This window comes from Phyllobates terribilis, unplaced genomic scaffold, assembly GCF_046119375.1.
Source record: "Phyllobates terribilis strain yellow unplaced genomic scaffold, ASM4611937v1 Scaffold_3__8_contigs__length_932513732, whole genome shotgun sequence".
NCBI classification, from domain to species: Eukaryota; Metazoa; Chordata; class Amphibia; order Anura; family Dendrobatidae; genus Phyllobates; species Phyllobates terribilis.
In genome coordinates, this window is record NW_027362763.1 from 620,699,936 (window position 1) to 620,720,348 (window position 20,413).

The 20,413-nt window shown below is 48.9% G+C and overlaps 1 protein-coding gene across 5 annotated transcripts in view; it reads right to left on the bottom strand.

Moving 5' to 3' along the window:
* Positions 1 to 20,413, bottom strand: part of SERAC1 (serine active site containing 1) — a 564,154-nt gene that overhangs the window by 251,954 nt on the left and 291,787 nt on the right. For all 5 annotated transcript variants that reach the window (XM_073671518.1, XM_073671517.1, XM_073671519.1 and 2 more), the window contains one exon: positions 6,712 to 6,848. In XM_073671518.1, the coding sequence (XP_073527619.1) occupies positions 6,712 to 6,848 (137 nt within the window). The remainder of the gene's footprint in view (positions 1 to 6,711; positions 6,849 to 20,413) is intronic.

A 20,413-nucleotide genomic window follows, 5' to 3' on the forward strand; every position in this document is an offset into this window, starting at 1 on the left:
GGATGGCCACAACTTTGTTCAGTGGTAACTCCCAGGAAATTTCTAGTGCCCCAATCTGGCATGGAAGCAGAGGCCTTTTTCACCTCCCTAAGGGAGCCGGATGGGATGCTGAACCAGCAGAAGAATGGGTCAGGAGTAGTGTTGAGCATTCCGATACTGAAATATCGGGTATCGGCCGATATTCGCGGTATCGGAATTCCGATACTTAATTCCGATACTTTTACAATATCGAATACCGGAATCGGAAGTTCCCATAATGCCTGCGCTCTGCAATGTCTCTGAAGTATGACAAGCTAGATGGCAGCGCTCAGCTGAGATCCAGCCTGTCATCAGAATGCCATCCCAGCGTGGGAGAATTCTCCTGATCGTTTAAAAGCCGGCGGGCAGTAAAAAGCCACCGGCTTTTAAACAATCACACAGCCCCATACTGCTTCCCCGCAGCCTCCCACCCCGATCCTCCGCTCCCCTCGCCACCTCCCATCCCGATCGTAAGTTAGGACCGGGCGGGGAGCGCAGCACCAAGGAGCGGGGAGCGAAGGACCCGGGCGGGAAAGCCGGCATTGAAAAGACTTCACCGCCGGCTTTCCCGTTCTGTGCTGCGCTTTCCCGCCGGTTATTTCAAATGAACAGCTGAGGTATCAGGTGATGCTGATCAGCTGTTCATTTGAAGTAGCCGCGGTGCCCTCAGAGGGTTCACGTGAGTTCATGCTTGACTGCATTGCATGAACTCACATGAACTTTCCCATGGCCGCACAGGTCAGCCTCACCTCCCAGACGATCAGCCCGTCATGATTGGTGTGTGTGGGTGTCTGTGCGTGTGTCTGCGAGTGTGTGCGTGGTGTCTGTGCGTGTGTCTGCGAGTGTGTGCGGTGTCTGTGCGATGTCTGCGGGTGTGTGCGGTGTCTGTGCGATGTGTGCGGGTGTGTGCGATGTCTGCGGGTGTGTGCGGTGTCTGTGCGGGTGTGCGCGGTGTCTGTGCGATGTCTGCAAGTGTGTGCGGTGTCTGTGCGATGTCTGCGAGTGTGTGCGGTGTCTGTGCGATGTCTGCGAGTGTGTGCGGTGTCTGTGCGATGTCTGCGGGTGTGTGCGTGCAGGCAGACATAGGCCGATGTGACACTACTACTCCCATCGGCCTATGTCTGTCCCCCGTCCACTCGTGCCAGCAGGATCAGCTCGATGGGAGCAGTAGTTCCCATCAGCCTGATCCTGCTATATAAATTGCCCTACTGTGTCCCCAATAAATTTTAAATACATGTAATTGGTGGCCAGTGGTTGCCTACAATAGATTAGTTCATACATTACCTGTCCCCGCCGATCGCCACCTAAAATAAAGTAAAAAATAAAAAACTACACCTATACTCACCTAGACACCTAATTCCCCGAAGCCATCGATCTCCTGTAATAAAATATAAAATAATAAACCACAACCTTATTCTTACCCCTCCGTAGTAGTCCACGAGTGTCCCACGATGATCTCCAGTTTAGAGCAGCCACATAGAATGTGACCGCTCTGAACCGCTGCCGCCGCTAGAATGATGGGGCCGTAAAGCAGCCCCGTCACTGCATAAGCGGGTTCGCCGGAGTTCAGGCAGCGCTGCTCCGGTTAGCTCCTTTACGGCCCTGCTGTATCGTGAGAAATTCCCACGGTACAGCAGTGACGTAAAGGAGGTCTCCGGAGCTGCGCTGCCTGAATGCACTCCGGTGACCTCAGTCAGTGGCTCCCGCTGCCGGGAGCGGACGTGTTCCCGGCAGTGTGAGCTTACAGCAGCCATGCACAGCTGTCACCTTCTCCAGATGTAACAGCTGTGCATGGGAGATCAGCGCAGGAACGTGGACAGGTAACTATTTTTTTTTAGTAAACTAAGAATTAAATAAAATTGTGTGTTTTATTTCAAATAAATAATTTTTTTCTGGGTGTAGTGTGTTTTTTCTTTTTAACACTTTGTAGGTTAGTAATGGGGGTGTCTTATAGACGCCCATCATTACTAACCTGGGCTTCATGGCAGCTGGCGCTGACATGAACCCCAACTCTATTACCCCCTGCCACCGCACCAGGGCAGCGTGGAAGAGCGAGGCTAAGTGCCAGAGTTGGCGCATCCTATGGATGCGCCATTTCTGGGGCGGCTGACGACTGGTGTTTCTAGCCTGGGAGGGGGCCAATATTCATGGCACCCTTCCTGGGCTATTAATATCAGCCCCAAGCTGTCTGCCTAGCCTTTGCTAGCTATTAAATAGGGGCTACCCCACGTCATTTTTTGGGGGGGGGGGCCCCCATTTTAATAGCTAGTAAAGGCTAGGTATTCAGCTGGGGGCTGATATTAGTAGTCTGGGAAGCTCCGTGGGTATTACCCACTTCCCAGGCTTCAAACATCTGCCCCAGCCGTCTGCTTAACCTCCGCTAGAGCCTAAAATTATGGGGGATCCCACGCCAATTTTTTTTTAAATAAATCCTTTATTTTAACACTAAATGACATTTGAGGAGTTAATAAAGATGCAGTCCCTAAATTATTATTTATTTTTTAATTAATTTTTCCCAAAAATTTTGACGTGGGCTTTGCCATATTTTTGTATGCCAGCCAGGTACAGCATCCAGCTTCTATGAACGCGCCATTTTCCGGGGCGGCTGCGGACTGCAATTTGCACCGGGGGGGGGGGGGCAGAAAGTTTGGGCCTCCCTGCGCTGCAGATTCCATCCCCCAGCTGCCTAGTTGTACCTGGCTGGACACACAAATAGGGAGAAGCCCCACGTATTTTTTTTTTTTATTATTTCATGAAATTCATGAAATAATTAAGAAAAAAAGGGCTTCCCTATATTGTTGTGTCCGGCCAAGTACAAATAGGCAGCTGGTGGTTGAGCGCAGCCCGTTCCTGCCTGCTGTACCTGGCTGGACACAAATATAGGGCGAAGCCCCACGTCAATTTTTTTTTAATTATTTCAGGAAATTCATGAAATAATTAAAAAAAAATTGATGTGGGGCTTCGCCCTATATTTGTGTCCAGCCAGGTACAGCAGGCAGGAACGGGCTGCGCCCAACCACCAGCTGCCTATTTGTACCTGGCCGGACACAACAATATAGGGAAGCCCTTTTTTTCTTAATTATTTCATGAATTTCATGAAATAATTTAAAAAAAAAATACGTGGGGCTTCGCCCTATTTTTGTGTCCAGCCAGGTACAACTAGGCAGCTGGGGGCTGGAATCCGCAGCGCAGGGAGGCCCAAGCTTTCTGGGCCACCCCCGCTGCAAATTGCAGTCCGCAGCCGCCCCGGAAAATGGCGCGTTCATAGAAGCGCCATCTTCTGGCGCTGTACCCAACTCATCCAGGGCCCTGGTGCGGTGGCTCACTGGGTAATAAAGGGGTTAAGGCCAGCTTGGCATTATCAGCTGGCCCTAAGCCCGAAATTCATGGGGTCACGCCAATATTAGACATGACCACCATGAATTTCTAGTAAAGTATTTAAAAAAAACACAAACACCCAGAAAAAAGTCCTTTAATTGAAATAAACACACAATTCTTTATTGTTCTAAATTAAACTATACTTACCATCACGCCCATTCCAGCTGAAGCCAACAATCTCCTGCAATAAAAGAAAAATAATAAAGCAACCTCATCCTTACCTTTCCATGGTTCCCACGACAGCTTCAGCTCTGCTACATCGAGATGACAGGCTGGACCGCAGCAGAACGCTGCCATCCAGCCTGTCATCCCGCAGACACTGAGAAGCACAGGCTTGCCTGCGCTCCTCAGTGTCTCTCTGTGACGGCATAAAGATGAGCCCAGGTCATGTCCAATGAACTCGGCTCACCTCATGCACGTCACTGACAGCGTGGGAAAATTCTCCTGCACTCAGCGCTTCAGCGTGAGAATTTTCCCACGCTGTCAGTGACGTGAATGAGGTGAGGTCATGTCCAATGAACTCAGCTCACCTCATGCACGTCACTGACAGCGTGGGAAAATTCTCACGCTGAAGAGCTGAGTGCAGGGGAATTCTCCCACGCTGTCAGTGACGTGCATGAGGTGAGCTGAGTTCATTGGACATGAACTCGGCTCATCTGGATGCCGTCACAGAGAGACACTGAGGAGCGCAAGCATGCCTGCGCTTCTCAGTGTCTGCGGGATGACAGGCTGGATGGCAGCGTTCTGCTGCGGTCCAGCCTGTCATCTCAATGTAGCTGAGCTGGAGCTGTCCTGGGAACCATGGAAAGGTAAGGATGAGGTTGCTTTATTATTTTTCTTTTATTGCAGGAGATCGTTGGCTTCAGCTGGAATGGGCGTGACGGTAAGTATGGTTTAATTTAGAACAATAAAGAATTGCGTGTTTATTTCAATTAAAGGACTTTATTCTGGGTGTTTGTGGTTTTTTTTTTAACTTTGACTATGGGGTTAGTAATGGGGGTGTCTTATAGACGCCTCTCCATTACTAACCTGGGCTTGATGTCAGCTGGCATTATAAGCTGACATCAACCCCAACCCTATTACCCCACTGCCACCGCTACTGGGCAGTGGGAAGAGCGAGGCTAAGTGCCAGAATTGGCGCATCCTATGGATGCGCCATTTCTGGGGTGACTGACGGCTGGTGTTTCTAGCCTGGGAGGGGGCCAATATTTATGGCACCCTTCCTGGGCTATTAATATCAGCCCCCAGCTGTCTGCCTAGCCTTTGCTAGCTATTAAATTAGGGGGGACCCCACGTCATTTTTTTGAGGGGGTCCCCCATTTTAATAGCTAGTAAAGGCTAGGTATTCAGCTGGGGGCTCATATTAGTAGCCCGGGAAGCTCCGTGGGTATTACCCCCTTCCCAGGCTTCAAACATCTGCCCCAGCCGTCTGCTTAACCTCCGCTAGAGACTAAAATTAAGGGGAACCCCACGACAATTTTTTTTTAAATAAATCCTTTATTTTAACACTAAATGACAAGTACAGTAATCAACACTGTCACTGTACTTCATATATATGTGACTGACATGTTTCTATCTATCTAATCTATGTATGATTCTCTATTCCTTCTATTCTAAATTGTCGGGTACAGATGCTGAATTGCCGGCCGGCTTTTTTAAAGAGACGGTGCATGAAAACACTATTATATTTTTAAATAAATCCTTTACACTAAATGACAAGTACAGTAAGCAACACTGTCACTGTACTTCATATATATGTGACTGACATGTTTCTATCTATCTAATCTATGTGTGAAGCTCTATTCTGTCTGTTATAAATTGTCGGGTACCGCTGCTGAATTGCCGGCCGGCTTTTTTAAAGAGACAGTGCATGAAAACGCAATTATTTTTTTAAATAAATCCTTTACACTAAATGACAAGTACAGTAAGCAACACTGTCCTTGTACTTCATATATATGTGACTGACATGTTTCTATCTATCTAATCTATGTGTGAAGCTCTATTCTTTCTGTTGTAAATTGTCGGATTCCGGTGTATGCCGCTGCTGAATTGCCGGCTTTTCGCGTAATACATTCTACATTATTCTTAGTTGTTTTACTTCAGGTAGAATTAACCTACAAGGAAAGAAAGGGTTTATTTTCATTCCGATATTTGTGTCCCATTGACTTGCATTGGTTTCCGGTATCGGAATCGGCGATATCCGATACTTTTTGGGTATCGGTCCGATCCAATCCGATACGATATTTCCTGATATCGGAAGGTATCGCTCAACACTAGTCAGGAGGCATGAGAGCTGTGACGACAGGAGGAGTAATTTAGGAGCCTAAGGCACCAGAAGGCGAAGGGAGAGCTCAGGATGAGTAATTGAATTTATGCTGTACTGAATCTGCCATGGAAACTGAAGTTGTTGAGTAAAGTTGGGCTGTTACAAAAGAAAACAGAGTCAGTCATTGACATCCGGATCTGGGACCATGAAGCCAGCAGAAGCTACAAAAGTGAATGTCATGCACTACACCCAGACCACACAACAGACGGGACACTATTTTTTATTTGTGGGAAGCCAGGGTATAAGAAGACAACAGCCCCTAGCCACAACTACCAACCTGTGCCCCTCACACCCGCACCAGCTTCACCATTTCCTGCGATGCCCATACCAGCCCCACCATTTATTGCGATCTTCACACCAGCCCCACAGTTTACTGCGATGCCAGCACCAGCCCCACTGTTTCCTGCAATGTCGGCACCAGCCCCACCGTTTCCTGCGATGTTCGCACCACCCCTCAGGTATGAATTTCTGTGTTGGCACTTTGTGATAAATAAGTGGTTTTTGGACTTCTCTTTGGGCACTCAGTCTGCAAAAGTTTCGCCACAACAACCTTTTGTGACTTGAGCCTGTAATTATATGATTGCTCATGCAATACATTGTGGTATCACATTATTTCAGTATACAGTTCACAGGAGCACCATGATGGCGGTGACAGAGGCTCTAGCAGGCTCTTTGCTGCCCTAACGACCCATTTGTTTCCTGCAATCACATTGCCGGGAGCTGTTGGAGGCCACTTACCACACTGTTTAAATCCAGCTTTAGTTACATGCATATGCCATCTACACATAACAACTGGCATCGGCCTTGTATGGAGTAGACTCCATTCCTGAACCAGCTCCATATGCTGGGAAGAGGTAATGGTTTATAAGAAATCTCAAAACAGAATTAATATATTTGCTTAGTAGATTAGAGAATACAAGTGCTGTATCTGAATAACACAATGTGGGATCTTTAGAATTACTATAAACCGTAGTTCAAATATTTCTTACCTTGGAAATAATTTTGATCTGCTGAAAGAGTAGGCACATAGATGTATGACTGGAGCTTTTCTTGTTGGACTGCTTGCGTGTCAAGTGTGATGGCTTTTCTAAGAGACTGTATTTCATATGTGATAAACACAGAACCACTGTTTGCAAAAAAAAAAAAAAAAATGAATATTAAACAATTGAAAATACTATCTTCAGCACCTTTCCTAGAAGAGTAATACCTAATATTTACTGTAGATAACTTGTGTGCCCAGTTCATATTAACTAAGAAGAAAATATTGTTGGCACTCAAGAATCCTTTGTGGGTGCTCAGTTTAAGGATCCAGGTGAATCCACAGCATATCAATGCACTCAGAATGTTGAAAATTAATTATGAGTTTATTGAGATCAGCATGAGGCAAGAATCCACAGTGTATTAGACGGCCAACGTTTTTGATCCATTCATGGACCTTTGTCAACCAATGTGAGAAAGCAGACATGGAGACAGCTGCACATATCCACGCTGCTTGATAAAGGTAAATGTGGAGCCTTTGAACTCATTTAGTGTTTGGTGTGTCTGGAGATGAGAACTCCAGAGCTATGCTCGTGTTAAAGAGAACTGAACCTTGTTTTTGTTCCCCTGAGCAGGTGGATGCCCGCAGCCACACAGACTGTACTGTATGATATTTTGTTTTTCCCATTATGTCAGAAGGGCAGTATTTGTTTAGCTAATTTTGGAATGGTTTATGCAGTACGGATTTAATAAACCAGTTGGAAACTTAAAAGAAAAGTGTTCCTGTGGCCACCCCTTTAAGCAGCCAAATGAGTTGATCTACCATAATCTGTGTTAGAAGTGCGGGCAGGGTTCCCAGAGAACTCGTGACTGCTACTGAGGTACTGCATGTCCTGAGTGAAGGCGGCCATAACCCAGCAAGCAACATCAGACATCATGGAGGACCTGTTTAAACATCTGGTGCAAGCACAGCAGCAGCACCAGCAGCAGTTCCAGCAACAGCAACCGCAGCTCCAGCAACAGCAGCAACAAGTCCAGCACCGACAAAAGCAGCAGCAGATTGAATTGCTCACACAGGCGGTCCGTGGCATGGCGGCAGATCCGAATCCAAGGTCAGCTGATGATTTTTCCATCCGGAAGGTGATAAGAGTCCTGCAGAAAATGACCCCAAGTGACGATATAGAGGCCTTTTTGACTGTTTTTGAAAGGGTTATTAAGAGGGAGAAACTCCCACCAGCGCAGTGGGCGAAAGTGCTGGTGCCATACTTAACGGGGGAGCCCCAGAAAGCCTACTATGACTTAGCCTTACAAGACACCAAAGAATATGTGAAACTGAAATTTTGGTGCGCTTGGCGGTTAAAATGACTGTCAGGGCACAACAGGTCCATCACTGGACGTATCAACATGACAAACCCCCTTATTCCAAAATGTTTGATCTGCTGTGATGATGGACCAGTTCTTGCACTCCTTTCCTTGGTTAATGCAGACTTGGGTCACCCGGAACACCGATGACCTGGTTGGACTGGTCGAAGTTATCAGGGGGTCGAGGGTTCCTTGGGGAGGCAACCCACTCAATACTGAGGGTCCCAACGGAGGGGGCAGAGGCACAAAAGGGGTGGGGCGTCCAAGGTCCACAGGGGCGGGGAAGGTGGTGCTGAGGGTCCCAGCTGGCGATATTATATGCTGGAAATGTTACGGCCCAGACCATGTAGCCGCTCGTTGTCCCCTGACCTCTGAGCAGATGGACTGTAGCCTGGGACGCCACTATTCATACTATGCGTATCCGGCCTGCAGTGTGAACAGTTCACCCAGCGAGTAGCCACAAGCTTGTTCCATAAAGGTGAATGGTCTAAAAGCGACTGGACTGCTAGACAGGGAGTTTTGTGACCCTCGTGAGGGCCACATTTCCTCTATAGCTGATCCCTGGGAATTAGACTGTCATCTGCTGCATCCACAAGGATGCTGAAAACTAACCAGTGGCCAGAGTGGACATTGAAATGGCCCAAGGTACTGAGTCCCACAAGGTTGGCGTGGTCCAGGACTTACTGCATCCCATTATTATAGGCCGGGACTTTTTTTTTTGGGACTTGTGGGTGAAGGAGATAGACAGGTTGCCCCTAAAGAAGCATCAACACTCTTAGAGTCTGACGGATTCCCTTCTGTGTCCTTGTGGGGACACAGAAGGGAAGTAGTGTACCCTGAGGCCGATATTCCTGAGTTATAGGTGACAAAGGACCTTACATTAAAAGGGGCGTTTGACTGTTACTTGTCTAAATGGGGTCGCTAAAGAGCCGGGGGCCAAAACCAGGTTTCCATACTTTGCAATAAAGGAGAACTTGCTATACCGAGTTACTAAACTGAGGGAGGGTTTAAAAGAGCAACTGTTAGTACAGGGACCCTATAGGTGTCGGGTGTTAGACCTGGCCCATTCTCATGCCTTGGTTGGCATCTGGGCATAGACAAAGCCTAAGAGCGGATCCTTCAGAGGTTCTACTGGCCTGGATGTCACCGATTGTTAACTTTTGCCGGTACTGTTACACTTTTCAGCTAACTGCTCCAGTCTCTCACTTCAGTAATCTCCTAGTGCCATTACCCATTATAGAGGTCCCATTTGACCATATTGCTATGGGTTTTGTTGGACCCCTAGTTAAGTCTGCCAGAGGTCACCAATATATCCTGGTGGTCATGAACTATGCAACACTGTACCACTGAGAAACTCCTCCGCCCGGAGTATAGCCCGAGAGCTAGTTCATACTTTTTCCCGGACAAGCCTGCCTAAGGAGATCCTGATAGACCAAGGAACTACTTTTATGTCTAAAGTGATGAGGAAATTGTGTAAGACCCTCCATATTACACAACTAAGTATATCAGAGTACCATCCGTAGACGGACGGCCTAATAGAGAGGTTCAACAAAACCTAGACGTCAATTCTCAAGAAGGTCGTGGAGTAGGATGGCCGAGACTGAGAATGTCTACTCCCATATCTGCTGTTTTTTGTTAGAGAAGTCTCACAGGTCTCTATGGGGTTGTCACCATTCGAGCTGTTGAACGGCCAGCACCCTCGTGGACTTCTGGTTATTGCAAAAGAGACCTGGGAACCAGAGGTTACACCCCACTGGAGCATTGCAAAGGGAAGGTTGTACATGTATATACAGTCATATGAAAAAGTTTGGGCACCCCTATTATTCTTAAGCTTAATGTTTTCTAAAAATTGGTGTTTCTGCAACAGCTATTTCAGTTTGATATATGTAATAACTGTTGGACACAGTAATGTTTCTACCTTGAAATGAGGTTTATTGTACTAACAGAAAATGTGCAATCTGCATTCAAACAAAATTTGACAGGTGCATAAGTATGGGCACCCTTATCATTTTCTTGTTTTAAATATTCCTACCTACTTTTTACTGACTTACTAAAGCACTTTTTTGGGTTTTGTAACCTCATTGAGCTTTGAACTTCATAGCCAGATGTATGCAATCATGAGAAAAGCTACTTAAAGTGGCCACTTGCAAGTTGTTCTCCTGTTTGAAGCTCCACTGAAGAGTGCCATCATGGGCTCCTCAAAACAACTGTCAAATGATCTGAAAACAAAGATTATTCAACATAGTTGTTCAGGGGAAGGATACAAAAAGCTGTCTCAGAGATTTAACCTGTCAGTTTCCACTGTGAGGAACATAGTAAGGAAATGGAAGAACACAGGGACAGTTCTTGTTAAGGCCAGAAGTGGCAGGCCAAGAAAAACTTCAGAAAGGCAGAGAAGAAGAATGGTGAGATCAGTCAAGGACAATCCTCAGACCACCTCCAGAGAGCTGCAGCATCAACTTGCTGCAGATGGTGTCACTGTGCATCGGTCAACTATACAACGCACTTTGCACAAGGAGAAGCTGTATGGGAGAGTGATGCGAAAGAAGCCGTTTCTGCAAGCACGCCACAAATAGAGTCGGCTGAGGTATGCAAAAGCACATTTGGAGAAGCCAATTTCTTTTTGGAAGAAGGTCCCATGGACTGATGAAACCAAGATTGAGTTGTTTGGTCATACAAAAAGGCGTTATGCATGGTGGCAAAAAAACACAGCATTCCAAGAAAAACACTTGCTACCCACAGTAAAATTTGGTGGAGGTTCCATCATGCTTTGGGGCTGTGTGGCCAATGCCGGCACCGGGAATCTTGTTAAAGTTGAGGGACGCATGGATTCCACTCAGTATCAGCAGTTTCTTGACAATAATTTTCAAGAATCAGTGATAAAGTTGAAGTTACACAGGGGATGGATCTTTCAGCAAGACAATGATCCAAAACACCGCTCCAAATCTACTCAGGCATTCATGCAGAGGAACAATTACAATGTTCTGGAATGGCCATCCCAGTCCCCAGACCTGAATATCATTGAACATCTGTGGGATCATTTGAAGAGGGCTGTCCATGCTCGGCGACCATCAAACTTAACTGAACTGGAATTGTTTTGTAAAGAGGAATGGTCAAAAATACCTTCATCCAGGATCCAGGAACTCATTAAAAGCTACAGGAAGCGACTAGAGGCTGTTATTTTTGCAAAAGGAGGATCTACTAAATATTAATGTCACTTTTCTGGTGAGGTGCCCATACTTATGCACCTGTCAAATTTTGTTTCAATACAGATTGCACATTTTCTGTTAGTACAATAAACCTCATTTCAAGGCAGAAACATTACTGTGTCCAACAGTTATTACATATATCAAACTGAAATAGCTGTTGCAAAAACACCAATTTTTATAAAACATTAAGCTTAAGATTAATAGGGGTGCCCAAACTTTTTCATATGACTGTATGTATCTACATGCTAGCCATGCTTGCAGATAAGTATACATGTATATATTGGCCCCCCATCTCCTTATGTGTTTCAGTCTGCTTGCTGCTGTTGGGGGCAGGATCAACAAAATGTCCAGCCATGTACTAAAACAGGTTTTGCGAGTATGGCTGGACATGAACAAAGACCTTAGCCAGTGGGCGGGGAATACCACCTCATTTCCTGTGCTGGACATAAAACCTCAGAGCACTCATGTGCTGGCCCCTTTTGCTCTTTGGACAGAGAGATGGAGAGATGGACCTAACACATGGCTGAGTATCTCTCTTCCCCTGTAACTCTTTACTTACTAGCCCTACATACATTGTACTAACCTTACTATCCTTGTATCTATATACAGTATATATAGGGAAAGTTAGTATAGTTGGGTGGGCTGATATTGCATGAGTGATTAGGAAACATGGGTGGAAAATAGGTAATTGGAAATTGTATATTGTTATTGTGTACTGTGTTAGTGGGATAAATAGTAGTATATTAACTGTAGACTTTTGTGTAATAAATACTTTTTATTAGCACACGGTTTTTTCTCAGTTGGTGTATAGTATAAGGCACAGATAACGTTAGTGGATATTAATTATTAATAATCAAGTTTGATGTTAATAGTTAATATCGGACCTCAATAGAGGAGTAGGAGAGTTCCCCCATTAATTACTGATATTTTTGGAGGGAAAACCTCGTCCTTTTACAATGGTGAGCCAGGCCTAACTGTTGATTTAGTTTTCGTGTTTCACTCTGTGAAGACCTATGTCTGTGGGCTGATAAGGCCGGAGGGACGTGGACAGAGATAGCATTGATACACGGTGAAGTGTTCTGCTATTCTGTGCGTTCGGTGCCCTGATGTAGCGTCGGCGTCCCTGCCTCCTGCTAGGCAGGGACACTGTTCCCCTCACCTCTCCGCTCCGTGCCCGGCGTCTTCCTCCCACTCTGCTGGCAGCGCGCGCTGCTTCCCGGCCACTGTGCTTAGGGCGCGCGCGCTCCCCCTCTCTTAAAGGGGCCGCGTGCGTCGTCCTAAGGAGTCCCCGGCCAATGGCCGGAGGACTTCACCATATATAAGGTACCTCCTCCAAAATGGAGGTGCCCGAGCAATGCTGTTGCAAAGCCTTCACTCTGCTTCAGTCCTCAGGTCCCGCTACCAGTTACCTGCCAGTCACCTGCCAGATTCCTGCTTGATACTTGCCTGATATCCGCTTACCTGCTTGCAAGCCTGCGGTCCGACGGTCTGCCTTCCGACACCTGTCAGTCAGTCTATGGACCAGCCTGCCCGCTCACCTGGGAGCGCTCACCTGCTACCTGCCTGCTAGCCTACCTGGAGGCTCTGCCATCACTTGCCGTGACCACTTGCCTGTCCAGAGACTCTTGCCCGCTCACCTGGGAGCGTCCACCTGCTACCTGCCTGCTAGCCTACCTGGAGGCTCTGCCGTCACTTGCCGTGACCACCTGCCTGTCCAGAGACTCTTGCCTGCTCACCTGGGAGCGTCCACCTGCTACCTGTCTGCTAGTCTACCTGGAGGTTCTGCTGTCACTTGCTGTGACCACCTGCCTGTCCAGAGACTCTCGCCCGCTCACCTGGGAGCGCTCACCAGCCGCCCGCCTGCTGTCCTTCTACCCAGAGACTGTCCCTGTCACTTGCCGTGACTACCTGCACTTCTACCCAGAGACTGTCCCTGTCACTTGCCGTAACTACCTGCTCTTCTACCCAGAGACTGTTCCTGTCACTTGCCGTGACTACCTGCCCGTCTTCCCTGGGAGCCACCCGCTTCCTTACAAGGACCGCCCCCTTGTATAGTTGCTCAGAGGTTCCACCTCCCAGACCCGTTACAGTTTGCTCGGGCCATGGAATCCGGTGGCACCCAAGCTCCCTCGCTCTCGGACCTATGTCATGAACTGTCCCGTCAGAGGTCCCAACAGGAGTCCATCCTGAGTCACCTGCGGAATGTCAACTCTCACCTGGACACTCTGACTGCTCCACCAGCAACCACCGCTAGTGTCATGACTCGCAACCCGGCAGCGCCGCTGCCCACCAATACCATGGTATCCTGCCCTGGACCCCGGCTTTCTGCACCTCCTCGCTTTGGAGGTGACCCCGCTCAAGCTCGGGGCTTCATAAACCAGTGCACCCTGCACTTTGAACTCTTGTCCCACCAGTTTATCTCCGACCGGTCCAAAGTAGCCTTTATCATGTCCCACCTCACGGGGGAGGCTCTGGCTTGGCTAAATCCTCTATGGGAGAGAGGAGACTCCCTGGTGTCCGACCTGCCAGCCTTTCTCTCGGCTTTCCGGAAAGTCTTCGACGAACCCGGACGGAAGACCTCTTCCGCATCGTCTCTGCTACACCTCCATCAAGGAAATCTCACCGTGGGCCAATATGCCATACGGTTCCGTACCCTTGCTTCGGAGCTGGCCTGGGATAACGAGGCCCTGGTGTCTGTCTTCTGGGAGGGTCTGTCCGGCAGTATTAAAGATGAACTCGCCGGTCGGGACATTCCTACCACTCTCGACGACTTAATAACACTTGCCACCCGGATTGACATCCGGTTCCCGGAGCGCGCCAAAGAGGTCACCCGTGAGAGGAGGTTTCCACGTCTAGCCCCTATCTTCCTAAAACCCGTCACTCCCTCCGTTACTCCCCAGGCACACTCACCTGAGCCTATGCAGGTCGACCAGACCAAGATGGTCAAAACCCGTCAAGTGTTACGCCGTGCCGAGGGGAGCTGCTTCTACTGTGGCAGCAAGGAGCACCGGATCCGTTCCTGCCCAGAGAGGTCGGGAAACGCTTGTGTCTAGGATCGCTCAGAGAGGTCGCCCTAGACAAAAATAAACCCTCTCCATCCCTGATGCTGTCAGCCTCAATCATCTGCGGAGAGAACCGCTATTTTGAACTGGCTCAACTTGACTCAGGAGCTGCTTGAAATCTCATCTCTCAATCCCTGGTAGAAAAATACCGCATTCCCACCAAACCTCTGGCCGTACCTTTATCTGTCGCCGCCGTGGATGGGGGCCTCTTACCTCATCCCATTCAACTCATCACCGAATCTCTAACTCTACAGGTGGGAATGCTGCATTCTGAGTGCATCTCCTTTCATGTTCTGCCTGGACTCTCTCATGCCCTCTTACTAGGCCTACCTTGGCTTCAGAAACATGCACCCGTGCTTGATTGGCAGACCGGAGAAGTCCTTCGCTGGGGACAGGACTGCCATAAGACTTGTTTAGTTCCCGTCCATCCTGTCCGTCCTTCTCCTACTCCAGCCAATCTACCTGGTCTTCCGGCTCCTTATTGGTCGTATGCGGACGTCTTTAATAAAAAAGAGGCAGAGACATTACCCCCTCATAGACCATACGACTGCCCAATCGACCTGATGCCCGGCGCTACTCCTCCTCGTGGGCGCATTTACACTTTGTCCGCTGCTGAGACCCGATCCATGTCAGAATATATTGAGGAGAATCTGGCCCGGGGATTCATCCGGAAATCTACTTCCCCGGTGGGAGCAGGCTTCTTCTTTGTCAAAAAGAAGGACGGCTCACTCCGTCCCTGTATAGACTATAGAGGCCTTAACCAAATCATGGTGAAGAATAAATACCCCCTTCCGCTCATTCCGGAATTATTTGACCGTCTGAGGGGGGCTAGAATCTTCACCAAGCTGGACCTCCGTGGGGCGTATAACCTGGTCCGTATCCGTCAGGGGGATGAATGGAAGACGGCATTCAACACTCGGGACGGCCACTATGAATACCTGGTAATGCCCTTCGGTCTCTGTAACGCTCCCGCCGTCTTTCAAGAGTTGGTCAATGACATCTTCCGGGACCTTCTCTACTCCTGCATAGTGGTGTACCTGGACGACATCTTGGTCTTCTCTCCGGAGCTCCCCACACACCGGAGGGATGTTCGTCAGGTTCTGCTCAGGCTCAGGCAGAACCATCTCTACGCTAAATATGAGAAGTGCCTCTTTGAGCAGACCTCGCTTCCGTTTCTGGGCTACATAATCTCTCAGACCGGCCTACAAATGGACCCTGAGAAACTGTCTGCCATCCAGAAGTGGCCCCGACCAGAGGGGTTGAAAGCTATTCAGCGGTTCCTGGGTTTCGCCAACTACTACCGCCTCTTCATACCGCACTTCTCTTCCCGGACTGCCCCAATCTCTGCGCTCACCCGTAAGGGCACTAATCCCAGAGAATGGCCGCCCGAAGCAGAGGAAGCATTTCTTTCCTTAAAACAGGCTTTCTCTTCCGCCCCGGTGCTGCATAGTCCGGACGGCAACAAACAATTCTTCCTGGAAGTTGACGCCTCCTCCTCGGGAGCCGGAGCGGTACTTACCCAAAAGTCGCCTTCCGGAAGAATGGTAACTTGCGGCTTCTTCTCCAAACTCTTCTCCTCTTCTGAGCGCAATTATTCTATAGGAGATCGAGAGTTATTGGCCATTAAGCTGGCACTGGAGGAGTGGCGTTACTTGCTCGAGGGGGCTCTTCACCCGGTAATTATTTACACTGACCACAAGAACTTGGCTTACCTCCAGAGCGCCCAGAGACTTAACCCGCGCCAAGCCCGGTGGTCCTTGTTTTTTGCCCGCTTTGACTTCGTTCTTCATTTTCGCCCGGAAGACAAAAACATCAAAGCCGACGCCTTGTCCCGATCCTTCCTGGTGTCTGATCTAGGGGAGGAACCGAAGCACATCATTGATCCCGCCAGAGTAATACAGGTGGCTCCCGTGAATCTAAATCGTCTCCCTCCCGGTAAGACGTTTGTAACAGTACCTGATCGGAAGAAGGTCCTACTCTGGGGTCACTCGTCTAAACTAGCTGGCCATGCCGGTCAGAAAAAGACCCTCCAGCTTATTACCCGACATTACTGGTGGCCTACCCTGCACAAGGATGTAATAGACTTTGTTTCAGCCTGTGTGTCCTGCGCCCGCAACAAAGTTCCGAGACACCTGCCAGCCGGTCGCCTTCTTCCTCTTCCAGTACCTGCTGCCCCGTGGCAGCATATAGCTAAAGACTTTATAACGGATCTCCCTGTCTCTGCCGGTTGTACGGTCATTTGGGTGGTCGCTGACCGCTTTTCCAAGATGGCTCACTTCATTCCCCTGCCGGGCCTCCCGTCTGCACCCGAACTGGCTAAAGACTTTATCCGCCACATCTTCCGTCTCCATGGCCTGCCCCTCCACATCGTGTCAGATCGTGGCGTTCAGTTCACCTCATGCTTCTGGAGAGCCACATGTAAGCTGCTTGACGTCACCCTGGACTTCTCCTCCGCTTACCACCCACAGTCCAATGGTCAAGAGGAGCGGATCAATCAGATCCTGACCAGTTACCTCCGGCACTTCGTTAATGCCCACCATTCGGACTGGGTGGATCTCCTACCATGGGCCGAATTCTCTTACAATAATCACGAGAGCGAATCTTCCTCCAAATCCCCGTTTTTTGTAGTCTTCGGTCAGCATCCTCGGATCCCATTTCCCGTCTCCACCTCGGTGGACAATCCGGCTGCGGAATCTCTCATTAGCGAATTCTCCTCCATTTGGGAGAGTACCCGATCCGCACTCCTTCAGTCGTCCGAGCGGATGAAAAAACACGATGACAAAAAACGCCTGGATCCTCCACTATTCTGTCATGGAGATAAAGTCTGGCTCTCTTCCAAGTATGTCCGGCTCAAGATTCCCTCCTACAAGTTAGGGCCTCGGTTCATCGGCCCACTGGAAGTTGTCAAACAAATCAATCCGGTGGCCTATAAATTGAAACTCCCGGCCAACTTACGGATCCCTAACTCCTTCCATGTATCTCTCCTCAAACCCGTGGTACTTAACTCTTTTTCCAAGTCTACAGGTACGCCCCCTGCTCCGGTTTCCGCTGAGAACGAGTTTGAGGTAGAGAACATTCTGGCCACCAAAAGGGTAAGAGGAAAGACCTTTTTCTGGTAGATTGGAAGGGGTTTGGTCCTGAGGAGAGAACGTGGGAGCCCCGGGAGAACATCCATGCCCCTCTCATCCTTGATAAATTTCTCTCTGGCCTAAAAAAGGGGGGGCCTAAAGGGGGGGGTACTGTAGCGTCGGCGTCCCTGCCTCCTGCTAGGCAGGGACGCGGTTCCCCTCACCTCTCCGCTCCGTGCCCGGCGTCTTCCTCCCGCTCTGCTGGCAGCGCGCGCTGCTTCCCGGCCACTGTGCTTAGGGCGCGCGCGCTCCCCCTCTCTTAAAGGGGCCGCGCGCGTCGTCCTAAGGAGTCCCCGGCCAATGGCCGGAGGACTTCACCATATATAAGGCACCTCCTCCAAAATGGAGGTGCCCGAGCAATGCTGTTGCAAAGCCTTCAGTCTGCTTCAGTCCTCAGGTCCCGCTACCAGTTACCTGCCAGTCACCTGCCAGATTCCTGCTTGATACTTGCCTGATATCCGCTTACCTGCTTGGAAGCCTGCGGTCCGACGGTCTGCCTTCCGACACCTGTCAGTCTGTCTATGGACCAGCCTGCCCGCTCACCTGGGAGCGCTCACCTGCTACCTGCCTGCTAGCCTACCTGGAGGCCCTGCCGTCACTTGCCGTGACCACCTGCCTGTCCAGAGACTCTAGCCCGCTCACCTGGGAGCGTCCACCTGCTACCTGCCTGCTAGCCTACCTGGAGGCTCTGCCGTCACTTGCCGTGACCACCTGCCTGTCCAGAGACTCTTGCCCGCTCACCTGGGAGTGTCCACCTGCTACCTGCCTGCTAGCCTACCTGGAGGCTCTGCCGTCACTTGCCGTGACCACCTGCCTGTCCAGAGACTCTTGCCCGCTCACCTGCTACCTGCCTGCTAGCCTACCTGGAGGCTCTGCCGTCACTTGCCGTGACCACCTGCCCGTCCAGAGACTCTTGCCCGCTCACCTGGGAGCGTCCACCTGCTACCTGTCTGCTAGTCTACCTGGAGGTACTGCCGTCACTTGCTGTGACCACCTGCCTGCCCAGAGACTCTCGACCGCTCACCTGGGAGCGCTCACCAGCCACCCGCCTGCTGTCCTTCTACCCAGAGACTGTCCCTGTCACTTGCTGTGACTACCTGCCCTTCTACTCAGAGACTGTCCCTGTCACTTGCCGTGACTACCTGCCCTTCTACCCAGAGACTGTCCCTATCACTTGCCGTGACTACCTGCCCGTCTTCCCTGGGAGCCACCCGCTTCCTTACAAGGACCGCCCCCTTGTATAGTTGCTCAGAGGTTCCACCTCCCAGACCCGTTACACCTGATAGTTCGGATGAGCGATGCAGCTCTTCAGCCTGAGTGATATACAGTACAAAATCCACAACAGAAGAACCCAATCTTTTGTTTTCTTTTAATCTCGTCCTTTTACAATGGCGAGCCAGGCCCAACTGTTGTGATTTTGTTTTTCGTGTTTTGCTCTGTGATTATCTGTCGTTATTGTTTGTGAACTGATCAGGCCAGGGGGACATGGACAGATTACATTGATACAGAGTGAACTGTTGTGTAATTCTGTGTGTTCAGAGCGCTGAAAGTTCAGACGAATGACACAGCTTTTCAGCACGAGCTGTACACGAGACAAAAACTATAACAGAGAACCAAATCTTTTGTTTTCTTCTGATTTTAACGTTTTTCTGTTTGCTTTACAATCTTTGAGCATTTGGTGTGATCTATACCAAGGCATTCTTCCAAAGAGGCATAGTCGTTCTCAAGAGAAAGTCCAGTTGGTCAGGAAAAGGCGTTCCGGAGGTAAAAGGACCTTTTTCAAGCAGCACAGAAGGGACCAGGAGGATGACCGTGATGGCTCCAGGAAGAGTGAGTATGGATTTATCCACCCTGAAATGCTTGGCAAAACACAGTAAATTTAACCCAGTGCACCCCAGTACACCCAAATCTGCAGAATTGCTGTGGTCTGCTCTATTGGAGCAAGCATGTGCTCATGATAGCATGTGTATAGACAGACGGTCTGTTTTGAATAAAACAAGCAAACGGCTCCACATGCTAGCAAAACTGATTTGTGTATATGAGGACTCACTGTGTAAGGAAGATCCTCCAAAGTTTCACTGCCAGTGTTGTGTAACAAATTTGCAGAGAGTTTGTGCCTTACAGACACAACTGGCAGAGAATAGTAAATGTGATATGGATAGAGATAAGCAGATCTGCATGCTTGAATCGCAACTGCTTGAGATGAAAAATCATTGTATTGATAGTGGTGCACAGCTGACTCGGTCTGGGGCTGAAATCAAAGCTTTTAAGGACAAGGCAGCAGCTAGTGATGCCATAATCAATCAGTTGAGTGTTGATCTTGATACTAGATCCCAACTGATTAAAAATTTGCAAAATATCATCAATGATTTTTCAAACATGGTGCCGGCCTTTTCTTTGTCTCTGAGACCAAGGCCAGATTCTCTACCAATTGTGCCCTGTGCAGGGCAAAAAGGGGGGAGTGATGGATCAAGTATTTCATCAAATTGTGATCCAATCAATAAATGTAACGACAAGTGTAAAATGATGAGAAAATTCAAACGTAAAATTGTTAAAAGTGCATCCCTAGTGATGGAACAGTTTAAAATATCCAGACAAAAGGAAGTATGTTCTGTTAGGGGCCCTACATCAAGCATGGCATCCATTAGATGTTATGCATGTGCTGGCTCAGGTCATATTGACAGGTACTGCAAATTGTCAGGTACAAGGAGAGAGAGAAAATATTGCTTTGTTAAATGTTTTAAATGTGGTCACTTTGGGCACATTGCAAGGAATTGTCATTGTGAGAAGTCCAGCATGGAGAACAGACATTTACAGAGACAAAATAGTATTTTCTCTCAGTCTCATGTGCCCCACCATGTGTAGATGTGTCAGGATGGCCGACTGCAAGCAAGGGATGAAAGGGTAAATTTTGGTCCCTAGTTGTCACGCTGTCTCTGTATACTGGAGGTA